Raw genomic sequence first — 12,982 nt, 5'->3', positions numbered from 1 at the left:
ACCTCAGTGTGAGCAATGGTGATTGTGTGTGTGTGTGTGTGTGTGTGTGTGTGTGTGTGTGTGTCTGGGTGGTAGACATTTGGGGGTATGGCACAGGGTCTGGATATCTGTACGAGGAGCACAGATGTAAGGGCCATGAGAGTTGGGATAGCTGGGACAGTGTATGGGTATGGGACAGGTGTGGCTTTGTCAGTGCGTAGACACAAGCAGGGTTGAGATATCTGTGGTGTATATAACATGTGCGGAACACAGCTGAGTGAAGGTTATCTGAAAGAGCTCACTCACAGGTGTAAGAAACAGACATATCAAAGGAGACATGTCTTTGGCAAGAGGAGAGACACTCAGCTGGCTTTCTTACCTACACAACTACGAACTTGCTATTTAACCATGATCCTGAACACTCAGTGCTTTTTGAAGTAAGCACAGAGAATGTTCTGGTTTTATTAGACACGTGTTTGTTGTTGCTAAAGTTTTCCTGCCTGGCCCACAGTCAGTACAAATCTCTCTCACCTGCCAGTCCCACAGCCACTCCAGACCCGACCAAGTAAACACAGAGACTTATATTGGTTACAAACTGTATGGCCGTGGCAGGCTTCTTGCTAACTGTTCTTACAGCTTAAATTAATCCATTTCTATTAATCTATACCTTGCCACGTGGCTTGTGGCTTACCGGGTCTTTACATCTTCCTTGTCCTGATGGCGGCTGGCAGTGTCTCTCTCACCCAGCTTCCTGTTCTCTCAATTCTTCTCTCTGTTAGTCCCGCCTATACTTCCTGCCTGGCCACTGACCAATCAGTGATTTATTCATTGACCAATCAGCAACACATTTGACATACAGACCATCCCACAGCAGTTTGTTTTTAAATTAATAAGCTGAGAGGCTTCTAGAAGTCAGAGATTGGCAAGTAAAATAAAAATTTTTGACATTCTTTTTTTTAAAGATTTATTTATTATGCATAGTGTTCTGCCTGCATGTATGCCTACATGCCAGAAGAGGGCACCAGATCCCAGTATAGATGGTTGTGAGCAGCCATGTGGTTGCTGGGAATTGAACTCAGGACCTCTGGAAGAACAGCCAGTGCTCTTAACCTCTGAGACATCTCTCCAGCCTGACATTTCTTTTTTAAGATTTATTTTACTTTTATTTAAAAGTTTTTTTATGGGCTGGAGGGATGGCTCAGAGGTTAAGAGCACTGACTGCTCTTCCTGAGGTCCTGAGTTCAATTCCCAGTAACCACATGATGGCTCACAATCATCTATAATGGGATCTGGTGCCCTCTTCTGGCCTGCAGGCAGAACACTATATACATAATAAATAAATCTTTTTTTAAAAAAAGGTTTTTTTATTTATTAACTTCTATGTATATGGCATTTGGTTTGCATGTCTGGCTGTGTACCACATGCATTCAGTGCTGGAGGAGCCTAGAAGAGGGAACCAGACCCTGGGGGACTAGAGACACAGACAGTTGTGAGCTGCCATATTGGTGTGGGGAACTGAACCCAGGTCCACTAGAAGAGCAGCCAGTGCTCTTAACCAATGAGCCATCTCTCCAGCCCCTATTTTTATTTCTCATTTATGCTTCAAGACCCTGTCTCAAAACCAAAACAAGGGCTGGGGAGATGGCCAGTTAGTCAGTAAAAGACATGCAAGCTTGAAGAGCTGTGTTCAGTACCCAGAACTCAAGTTAGTCAATAAAAAATAAAACCTAGAATCTCAGCACCGAGGAGGCAGAGACAGAGCTACATAGTGAGACTCTTCTTTTTAAAAATACCATCCTATCTCCTTAGGAGAAAGGGCATCTATATTTAACAAATACACATTACAAAATAAAAATAAGAGTTTATTCCATGTGGTGTCCACAACCAGCCATACGAAACAGCATTGATCTGTAGCTTGTAGCAACTGGCCTTGCTCAAGCCCTTTCTTATCCCACTTTGGAGGTGAATATTCCCAAGACTGCCTTTTCTTTCCCCCCAAATCAAGATGTGTAGTGGCTGCTCAGGGAGAACTGTAGTTGGGGTGTCAGAAATTCCAGACTGGGGGGTCTTAGGACAGGATTGAGCACATGTGAGGGTGGTGGGGAAACACATGCCGTGATGATAGTGGACAGGCAGCCCTGGGCAAGAGCCTGCTGGGTCAGTGCAGCCGACTGGGTGTGATTTAGAAGAGGGCACAGCAGTATGACAATTACATGAGGAGGAGGATGCACACCGAGTAGCAATCTCATGACCAGAGTCCCAAGTGGGAATTCCACGATGAGAACAGCTACTGTGTTAGGGACTTCCATGTGTCCTGAGCTCCAGAGTCTTCTGAGGCTGGGGATCCAGCTCAGTTAGTAGAACACTTGCCTAGCATGCATGGAGCCCTGGGTTCTAGCCCCAGCACCCCATAAACTGAGTGTAGTGACTCATATCCATAACTGCAGCGCTCAGGAGGAGATCAGAAGTTCAAGGTCATCCTTGGCTACATAATGAGTTGGAGGCTAACCTGGGCTACATGAGACTCTACACTATCATCTTCCCCACTAAATGATACATCCTACCAGTTAGGGAGCTTAATGCTTATGGGATTGCTAAAAGAAAGTATCAGTGGCTTGAGCTGGGGCTGGACTCAAAACTAAAAGACAAGACGGTCTTAGAAAGGATCTATAGGACAACATGGGTGAGATGTCCCAGTCAGAGCCTTCATGGGTGCCTTGCTAGGAAGAATAGTGAGGGAGAGAAACTGGAAACTGAGCCCTGTGGTCAGTTCATCCACATTAAATGATTATATTTTCAACTTCCTCTGGAGTGAAGACCCTGAACTTGACTGCCTGTGTCTCCTTGATTCCCAGTGGACGAACAATCAGGTGGGGAGGGATTGCTAGGGCAACTCTCACTGGGTAGTTGAGGAGCTCCTAGGAGGTGCTCTGGCAGGAACCAGTAGCTGAGAGGCACATGACCTTAGCATTTAACCATGGAGCAGGTCCAGGTGGCAGCCACTTTGCTTACACTGCCTGGTGTCACTCTGGTGGGTTATAGGCAGCCTCAGGCTCCAGTTGCTGCTTGGAAGGCTCAATCAGAATCCACTGCTTGGTCGAAGGCATTCTCAGAGCGTCCCTTTGTCCTGAATGCTGAACACAGATACAAAAGAAATGCCAGGCACAGCAAGGCGATGGCCGTGAAGAAGGCCAGGACTCCCATAAAAACCGGTGGCTGTATGGGTAGGTGGATCAGCGTACTTCCAGCTGGGATCTGGTTGGTCAAGCTGAGCATGTAGCCTAGGGACCAGGCAATGCTGCTGTTCCCCACCTGTTGAGGAGAGCAATGGCTAAGTTCTCAGGCAGAATGCAGACTGGTTCCAGCCTACACTACTGTCAGCCCCATGGGGCACTCTGAAGAGAACTATGGTCTAAGAAGTCAAGGGTTTGCCTATGTTCCGATACTGCACCACAGCCACAAAGAATTTGGGTCTCCCCTTCAGTACTGCAGACAATCAGAAAACTGAGTTCCCTACAAGTCCAGCTAAGCTGAGGCACAGTCCCAGCAGTAAGAGCATCCCCATACTGAAGGGAGACAGGCCTGTTTGTGGTTAAGGAAGGAAAGGGTTAGAAGGTCTTTACTCAACCCAAGATTGATTCCTAGGAACAGCATGCCTCCCAAATGAGAAGCCCACTGTGTTCATTTCTTCTGGTAGGTCCATTTTCTTTCCTTTCTCTTCCTTCCCCTCCCCTCCCCTCCCCTCCCCTCCCCTCCCCTCCCCTCCCCTCCCCTCCCCCTCCCCCTCCCCTCCCCTCCCCTCCCCCTCCCCTCCCCTCCCCTCCCCTCTCCCCTCCCCTCCCCTCCGCTCCCTTTCCTCTGCCTCTTTTTAAAAACAGGGTCTCATTAGGTGACTCCTCCCAGCCTGGAACTCACTCTGTAGACCAGGCTGGCCTCAAACTCACAGAGACCCACCTGTCTGCCTCCCGAGTACTGGGATTAAAGGTAAACACCACCACATCTGGTCTTCTATCTGCTTTTTGACTATCACATTTTGAGGCTGTTTTTTTAGGCATCTCCATATTTTGAGTTTGCAATCTTTATAGTGAACCAAATTTATCATCTGTACTCTTAATCTCAAATGATGCTCTTCTTCAAAATTGTTTAGCTAGATACTAAATGACAGTACTGGTTTCCTCTGTGGGTAGTATTTGCCTGTTATTTATTTATTCATATTATACTTCTACTTTGTGTGTGTGTGTGTCATCATGTGGACGTATGCATGCCACAGCATGCATGTAAAGATCATAGATTCTCTCCTCCCACCATGTGTATCCTAGAGTGGGATCAACTTAGTTAGTCCTGGAGGCAAGTGCCTCTATCCACCAAGCCATTTCACTGGCCCTTTGCTTGATATTAAAAAATTTTTTAAACTTTCAATTTGTATATTATTTTTTAACAACTTTATTTATTTTTATTTTATGTGCATTGGCATTTTGCCTGCATGTGTGTCTGTGTGAGGGTGTCAGATCTTGGAGTTATAGACAGTTGTAAGCTGCCATGTGGGTGCTGTGGATATCGTTCTGTATAAATAAAACACTGATTGGCCAGTGGCCAGGCAGGAAGTATAGGCGGGACAAGGAGAGAGGAGAATTCTGGGAAGTGGAAGGCTGAGTGGGAGAGACACTGCCAGCCACCGCCATGACAAGCAGCATGTGAAGATGCCGGTAAGCCATGAGCCATGTGGCAAGGTATAGATTAATAGAAATGGCTTAATTTAAGATATAAGAACAGTTAGCAAGAAGCCTGCCACGGCCATACAGTTTGTAAGCAATATAGGTCTCTGTGTTTACTTGGTTGGGTCTGAGCAGCTGTGGGACTGGTAGGTGACAGAGATTTGTCCTGACTATAGGCCAGGCAGGAAAACTCTAGCTACATGTGGGTGCTGGGAAATTGAACCTGGGTCCTCTGGAAGAGCAGTCAGTGCTCTTAACCACTGGGCCATCTCTTCAGCCCTATTTTTTAAACTTTTAATTTGTATATTAGCATGAGATACAGGCTGGTCCTGAATTTACTATGTAGCAGAGATGACCTTGAACTCCCAGTCCCCATGCTCCCACCTCCCCAGTACTGGATTATAGGTGTTTGACACCAAGCCTGGCTAGCACAGGATGTTACAGACCTTCAGCACATGTCAGAATCCCTTTCCAAACCACCCCCTTTGTTCTTGCTACAGTGACCCCAAGCAATAACCAGAGAAGCAGCCTGGCTTGTTGAGTTTTAAATATCTGACCATGTTTGTCTCATAACTGAACTGGTAATTTTAGCTTCCCAGGCTGACCTCAAACACACTGTGTAGCTGGGATGACCTTGAACTCCTCATCTCCTGCCACCCGAGTGCTGGGGCTATAGGGGTGTACAACCAAGCCTGGTTTTGTGGGGTACTGAGGAAGCTAGGGTTCTACCCAGGTACAATGTATGTTAGATAACATTCTACCAACTGAGCCATAGCCCAGGCTAAGCCTTGTGACTGATGATGTTGATGATTTTGACTTCTAATGTCCTGCTTTAACGATCTCCATTAGTGCTACTTCCCTGAATTCATTTTTCTCCTTTCTTGCCTCAGATGGTATGTGGGGGCGGGGGCCGGTGGAGAAGTGGGTAAACGGTTGAGTGCAGACTGCTATTGCAGAGGACACAAGTTCAGTTCCAGTACCCACACCGTGGGACCCCAGCAGCCTGTAACTTCATGCTCCAGCACCTGCACTCATGTACACACACACACACACACACACACACACACACACACACACACACACACATTTAAACATGGTATCTGTGTTTTATTTGACAAGATGAGACTCCTCATCTGTGCTAAATACTGTATCCTACCAGCTCCGTCCCCAGCTGCTGTCAGGTTGTGTGTTTCCTATCCTGGGGCTGGATGGATAGATTTTTCTTATTTTTTAAATTAATTTTTGGGGAGACAAGTATGCATGTGCACAGCTGTGTGTGTGTATAGAGGCCAGAGGTCAACCTCTGGTGTTCCTAAGGAGCTGTCACCTTACCTTTTAAGACAGGGCTTCTCAATGGGCCCTGGGGCTCAATGGACTGGATTGGACTGGACTGCCAGCAAGCCAAGGGACCCTTCTGGCTCTGCTTCCCCAGAACTGGGATCACAGACACACTACCATGCCTGACTTTTTCTAACATGGATTCTGGGGATCGAATTCAGGTCCTCATGCGTGTGTGACAAGCACTTAACAAACTGAGCCATCACCTAAACTTTTTTTTTTTTTTTTTTCTGATACAGCGTCTCATGTAGTTCAGGCTGGCCTTGAACTCTAGATCTTCCTTCCTCCACTTTCCAAGTGCCAGGCTCACAAGCTCACAGGCTCACAAGTTCACAGGCTCACAGGATCACAGGGTCACAGGTTTACAGTTCCACAGTTTCACAGGCTCACAGGCTCACAGGTTCACAGGGTCACAGGTTCACAGGTTCACAGGGTCACAGAGTCACAGACTCATAGACTCAGACTCACAGACTCACAGGCTCACAGGCACTAATACCTGGCTCTTCTTTTTTCTTGAGTGTTACTTTTTTTCTAAGAATTGTTCATTCTTGCTTTCTATATTTTTGTAGGAGCTCCTGGGTCTATTCTATTCTTATTTGACTATTGTCTTTAAAATGTATTCAGTGCTTGTGTAAGAAATCCGGTATGTTCCCTTTCTCTCTCTCTCTCTCTCTCTCTCTCTCTCTCTCTCTCTCTCTCTCTCTCTCTCTCTCCCCTCTCTCTCTCTCTCTCTCAGTCTCTCAGTCTCTCTCTCTCCCTCTCTCTCTCTTTCTTTCTTTTTAGTTTATCAAGACAGGATTTCTCTGTGTAGTCACAGCTGTCCTGGAACTCACTTTATAGAACTCACAGAGATCTGCCTCTGCCTCCCTGAGTGCTAGGATTAAAGGCGTGTGCCACCACAACCTAGCTGTTTACATTCTTTTTTTTTTTTTCTTTTTCTGGAGCTGAGCACCGAACCCAGGGCCTTGCGCTTGCTAGGCAAGCGCTCTACCACTGAGCTAAATCCCCAACCCCTGTTTACAGGGGGTTCTTATATGTAACATTCTTATCACCCATCTCTCTCTCTGTCTCTCTCTCTCTCTCTCTGTCTCTCTGTCTCTCTGTCTCTCTGTCTCTCTCTCTGTCTCTCTCTCTCTCTCTCTCTCTCTCTCTCTCTCTCTCTCACACACACACACACACACACACACACACACACACCATGCCCTGTGTGGCAGCATCCCAGCATCCCAGCATCCCAGCACTCAGGAGGCAGAGACTGGCTGATCTCTGGGAGTTCAAGGCCAGGCTGGTCTATATGAGTTCCAGGCTAGCCAAGGTTATATAGGGAGATCCTGTCTCAAGAAACTAGACTGTAAATAGATAACCCCTTGGCCAAGAGTGAATTTTTTTTTTTGATTAAAGGAAAGTAAAATTTTAAAAATTTACAGTGTGTGTGTGTGTGTGTGTGTGTGTGTGTGTGTGTGTGTGTTTGAACATACACGAAACAATGAAACAGCACCTGTGTGGAGGTCAGACAATAACTTGCAGGAGTCAGTTGTTTTCTCCAGTATGTGTTTTGGGGACTGACTTAGGTCATAGAGCTCACTGGGAAGTGCCTTTACCAACTGAGCCATCTGGCCAGTCCCTGGAAGGAAATTTAAACCAAGAATGTCTCCTCAGCACAGAGATCTCCATTCTAAAATGTGCTTGGCAGATGATTGCTAGGAAAAGACTCAGCACATAGGCCACCAACAGTCCACACCTCCAGACATCCTCATTTTTTTTTGTTTTTTTAGATGACTCAATTTAACTTACATGAAAATAGACAGTCCCAGGCTTAATTCGGGATATTGATTGGATTAATCTAATTTTGCCAAAGCTGGTACTGGACAGAATGGCTCCAGACATCCTGCAGGCTTTATTCTAACTATTCCTGAACTGAGAACATCCTATCGGAACTGGGGAACACAGTTGTGACCAGACAGATTCACATGGCAAGTCCTGCCTGAAACAGCTGAGTTTCCACTTCCTAAACATCTTAGTCACTAGGCAACATCTGTCCAGCTATCTAGCTATCATCTATGTATCCATGTGTCTAATGTATTTGTCCACCTCTGTCCAATTATCTTTCATCTATCTGTATCATCTATCACCTACCATTTTACTATCCACCCACCCATCCAATCTATCATCCATCTAATCTACCTATCATCTATCATCTGCCAATTACCATCATTCTGTTACTGAGACAAGAAGGCCTAAGTTTTGTCTGTAAATACAGTGACCTCAGGTTACTTTAAAGAGAAAGTTCTTATTTAATGAGAAGGAGCTAACGTGAGGCCCTCATGCCCTCATTGCTGTATTTTACATTGTCTTTTGTATAACAGAGAGCACTTAACTATTCTGTTATAAAACAAATTATAAGCCAGGAGTGGAGGTGTACATATTTAATCCTAGTACTTACATAGTAAGCTCCAGGCCAGCCTGGGCTGCATATTCTTTCACTTCTTTTCCTGGGGTGTTCACAGGTGACCAGCAAGATTAGGTCATCCTTTAACCTTTGACCTCTCTTCTACATCCATGCATATAAACCTTTCTATGGCAAGGAAAAAGAGAAAAGCGTTTGTGCTTTGACTTACTTCCTTCTCAAAGTGTATCTGAGGCCAAGTCTCCTCCGTGAATTTGTATCCATTCACGAGCAGATGGTAGATGTAGTGGGCTGAGAAGCAGTAGGACCGGGCATACACCTCGTCAAACCTGGGAAGCAGGGACGGGAGCTGGAAAGGAGGTAGAGACACCTGAGAGGGTAGAGACACCTGAGAGGGCAGTGGGCAGGTGAATCCCAAAGTGTGCATGTGGGAGCACTGGAGGGTGACAGCAGTGTTTCGGAATCCATCACTGGGAATTCCATGGAAATGACAAATAACAGAATTGCACAAGAACCAAAATATGGAGGCAGTGTTGCCCATAATGCAAAGGTCACAGAGGTTATCTACACCATGTGTGGCTTCAACCTACCACGCTGTTCTCTTTCATTTTTTATTTTCAGATAGGGTCTCATATAGCCCATGCTAACCTTGAACACACAATATGCACATATGCACATATACACACATACATGCATAGGTACACACATGCTCACCTATGTATCACATATATATTCGTAGATGCATTTCAGAACACGGTCCAAGAATGGAGTCGTGTGGAGGGAATTCTGAGTGCTTATAAGGAGACTCCAAGAAAACCAGACAAGAGTCTTGTGACCTCAGTGTCTTCAGAACACAGAATTGTTTTTGGAACTTGTTTTCATGCTCCCCACCAGGTGTAGTGGAGAGGAGTGAGTTTACTTCATGTTATTCATCACAACTGGCTGTTGTTATTTATTTACATGCCTCTATGGAAAAACATGTTTTGCCACATGTGGCTTGACTTTGTGATTGTACACTTTACTCAGGTGACTCTTCCTAACCCTCGGAGTACAAATTGTTCTGATGCTCTGAATAAAGTTGGCTAGTCCACCTGATTTATCAGCTCCATTCTCTCAGGTCCCACCACCTCTAGAGGGGTAATCACATGCATATACATAAAGAAACACATCCATAAATATATGCACCCATACACGTTCACACACACACACACACACACACACACACACACACACACACACACACACGTTCTGCCACACTGTTTGTCCTGATGCTCACTCACTCTCTCTTTTCTAATACTGACCTCCATCCAAGTGTGTCTGCAGAACTCCCAGCTGCTGCTGTTGAAGGAGGGAAGGGAGAAGCTTCCGGAGAGGTTTAGTGCACTGGCCGTGTAATAGAACCCCGCGAACGCCTGTGAGCAGGACAGAGGAGTGTGCTATGGAGCTATCTGGGGAGGGAATAAAGACGGCAGGGCAGAGGAAGGAAAGGGAGGGAGGGGGCACTCCCCGGGGGTGCAGAGGCCCCCCACCTGCCAACTGGTCTTTGGTCTCACCACAAATGATCCTTGAACCTTGGGCTGGTAAACGCCATCAAAGGAACAAGCATCTTGCTCCTGGCAAGCTTTGAAGTCAAACACAGAAGCCACTCTCTCCCTGCACAGCCATGGGTCTCCCGTTCCTGTGAAGGTGACCTTGTCACTGGGGCTGTAGCTCTCCGGCCTCTGCTTCTCAGTGCACAGGCTGCCGAACACGTGGCCCAAGTCAAAGGTGGTGCTGTAACCCCGAGGGTAGCAGGGGTTGCTGATATTGGTTCCAGTGGGAGAGTTCTGGAGGGACAACGGGGAAGTGTGAGACGGAACAGCTTCCTTCTGGAAGATTCTCCCCACCACTACCCTGCAATGCCAAAAGAGAGGCTGAGAGCCACCACCGCACAGTGCACACTGCTGCCAGAGGGCGGGAATACTAAGAACCTTCTCAGGTGACCTGGTATAGACATGTATAAAACAGGCAGGTGAATCAAACATTGACTGATCATAAAATTTATAAAGATTTATTTTAAAACAATTTGGGAGGGCAGGGAGATGGATGGCTCAGTCAGTGAAGTGTTTGCTGCTCAAGCATGAGGACCTGGTGTGTGTGTGTGTGTGTGTGTGTGTGTGTGTAGTCTCACAGGTGCATATGTGCACACACCTGTGGAGGCCAGAGGTCAATGTTAGGTGTTGTTCCTCCAGTGCCATCCACTTGGTTTTCATTTCTTTTAGTAAGTTGTTTATTATTATTATTATTATTGTTGTTGTTGTTGTTTATTTTTATTATTGTTTTGAGAAAGGATCTCACTATGTAACCCTGATTTGCTTGGAATCACTATGTAGACCAGGCTGGCCTCAAATTCACAGAGATCCACCTGCCTCTGCCTCATGAATGCTCAGATCAAAAGTATGTGCCTCTCCACCTAGCCTTTTTAAGTATTTAGTGTGTGTGTGTGTGTTTGTATGTATATGTACACATGCACATGTGAGCATCTGGGTGCTCACAGAAGCCAGAAGAGAGTGTGCGATCCCTTGGAACTGGAATTGTAGGTTGTTGTGACCACCATGTGGATGCTGGGAACTGAACTCCTGTCTTCTGGACGAGCAGTCAGTGCTCTAACTGTTGAACCTCTTTCCACTCCGCACCTTGCTTTTTGAAACAGGTTCTCTCACTGGTCTGGAACTGGCCCAGTAGGACAGACTGTCTGGGCAGCAAGCCCCAGGGATCTGCCTGCCTCTGCCCCAGAGCACCACATTACAGTACACATCACTATGCTGGCCTTTTCTCATTGTGTAGCCTTGGCTGGCCTGGAGCTCACTATGTAGATTGGACTAACCTTGAACTCACAGAGATTCTCCTGCCTCTACTTCATAAGCGCTGGGATTAAAGATGTGCACCAGCACACCTGGCCATGCCTGTCCAGGGAATCCAACTCCTGTCCTTACGCTTTCACAACAGGCTTTTCCCCAACTGAGCTATCACTGAAGTCCAATCCTCCCTAGTTTTTCTTACATTTGCTGGAAGTGGTTAATCCAACAGAGGAGGAAAGGGAGACAGGAAGAGAAGAAGGGAGAAGAGACCCAGGATCCCATGAGACTATGATGTTATTTCGATCTACTCTGCAGACTGGAGTGAGGATGGACACTCAAGGCAGACCTCCGACCTCCCACTCAGTACCTGCAGAAGAATCGCCAGGAACTTCTTCTCTGCTTCGTTCCGGCCATAACACTGGAAGCTGTGTGTGTAGAGCGTGTACGTGTAGCCATATAAGGACACCTGCACCGTGTCACTGGCATTCGGCTCCATCTTTTCTTCTGACACAAAGGATATCTGGGTGGAGGCGCCTCCTAAATCCAAGGCTCCTGTGGTGTCTACTCCGTGCGGGTGAACCCACATGTGCCACAGGTTCCTCTGCACGGCGGGAAAAGGAAGTGAGAAGAAAAGGCGAAGACACCGTCTCCGCTCGTGGGGCTCTCCACCCAAGCTCCAAGTCCTGCTGCTAGGAAGGGTGGCAGCACTCAGGGCAGGCGCTCTCCTCATATGTGAGGGCTCATAAGCTAAATTGGTAACACAAATGCATGCAGCTCACGAGCTGTGTGTCACATAGAGGGCCTGGTTGTGTGCTGCCCCACACACCTGCAGGGAAATGTGTCCCCTGTTACTGCATCTATGGCCTTTCAGGGTGGAGTCTCATGAGATTTCCCAAAGATTAATCATGCCAATTAATTTGAAAATTCAAAATATACTTGTGGGGCAATCAAAAGTCTAGTCTGGGATGCGGTCTCAACGTCCTCTGCAGGGAGGGGACAGTAAGGAGGCCAGGGGCATAATGAAGACTCCTCCCTGGGGATTCTAGACAAAGATTGAGGACTCTAATCTCCAGGTGATTATAAGCCTCCTGGAAGGGTCATCCTCAAGCTACCCTTCTAAACATCCGAAGCCCAGGGTTCAATTTAGATCCCTCCCGAATTTCTTAGACCGGCAAAGTGATGTGACTTCTCGCCTCGTCCCCCCATTTGGTCCAGTATGTAAATGCCTTCCTGAGCCGTTGTCCCTGAGTGCTTCCCATTGCATTACCTGGAAGGAATGCCCCGAGCAAGGACCTCCACCTCGGCTATCACCCACAGGGAAGGGGTAAATGGTGAGATAAGAAACCATGCATTTCTTTCCACACACCTCCAGGAAATTTCCCATTATATAGTTGGCTGTAATCCATCCATACACCCCTTCCTCTTGCCCAGAAATGATTTGAGCACCCCTAAAATCAAAAGGCTGGGACTTGAAGTAGCTTTGGATGCTCTCAAGGACTTCATGAGCTGCTGTCTCATTCTGCAACCTATGCAAGGCACAGAACACAAGAGACTGAGCACCGAGGCAGGGTGGACTTCCCGTCAACTCCCAGCCCATTCGGTAGATAGCTCTCCCAGGGCGGCTGGGAGGTGGGGTGCACTTGGTTACCTGCAGGACTGCCAGGTAGGAGAATAGCTTCTGGTGGAAGCCCCGTTTGTCATTG

General features: G+C 47.0%; 1 protein-coding gene across 4 annotated transcripts in view; it reads right to left on the bottom strand.

Moving 5' to 3' along the window:
• Nucleotides 1-1,825: 1,825 nt before the first annotated feature.
• Nucleotides 1,826-12,982, bottom strand: part of Entpd3 (ectonucleoside triphosphate diphosphohydrolase 3) — a 29,146-nt gene continuing 17,989 nt past the window's right edge. For all 4 annotated transcript variants that reach the window (XM_052724471.1, XM_052724496.1, XM_052724478.1 and 1 more), the window contains 6 exons: nt 12,646-12,805; nt 11,647-11,880; nt 9,993-10,265; nt 9,741-9,851; nt 8,651-8,788; nt 1,826-3,291 (listed from right to left, as the gene is read on the bottom strand). In XM_052724471.1, the coding sequence (XP_052580431.1) occupies nt 3,055-3,291; nt 8,651-8,788; nt 9,741-9,851; nt 9,993-10,265; nt 11,647-11,880; nt 12,646-12,805 (1,153 nt within the window). In that variant the 3' untranslated portion in view covers nt 1,826-3,054. The remainder of the gene's footprint in view (nt 3,292-8,650; nt 8,789-9,740; nt 9,852-9,992; nt 10,266-11,646; nt 11,881-12,645; nt 12,806-12,982) is intronic.

This window comes from Peromyscus californicus, unplaced genomic scaffold, assembly GCF_007827085.1.
Source record: "Peromyscus californicus insignis strain IS unplaced genomic scaffold, ASM782708v3 Scaffold_11__1_contigs__length_118956290, whole genome shotgun sequence".
In the NCBI taxonomy this organism is placed as follows: Eukaryota; Metazoa; Chordata; class Mammalia; order Rodentia; family Cricetidae; genus Peromyscus; species Peromyscus californicus.
The sequence above is the reverse complement of the archived record's forward strand: the minus strand, read 5'-3'. Positions and strand labels throughout refer to the sequence as shown.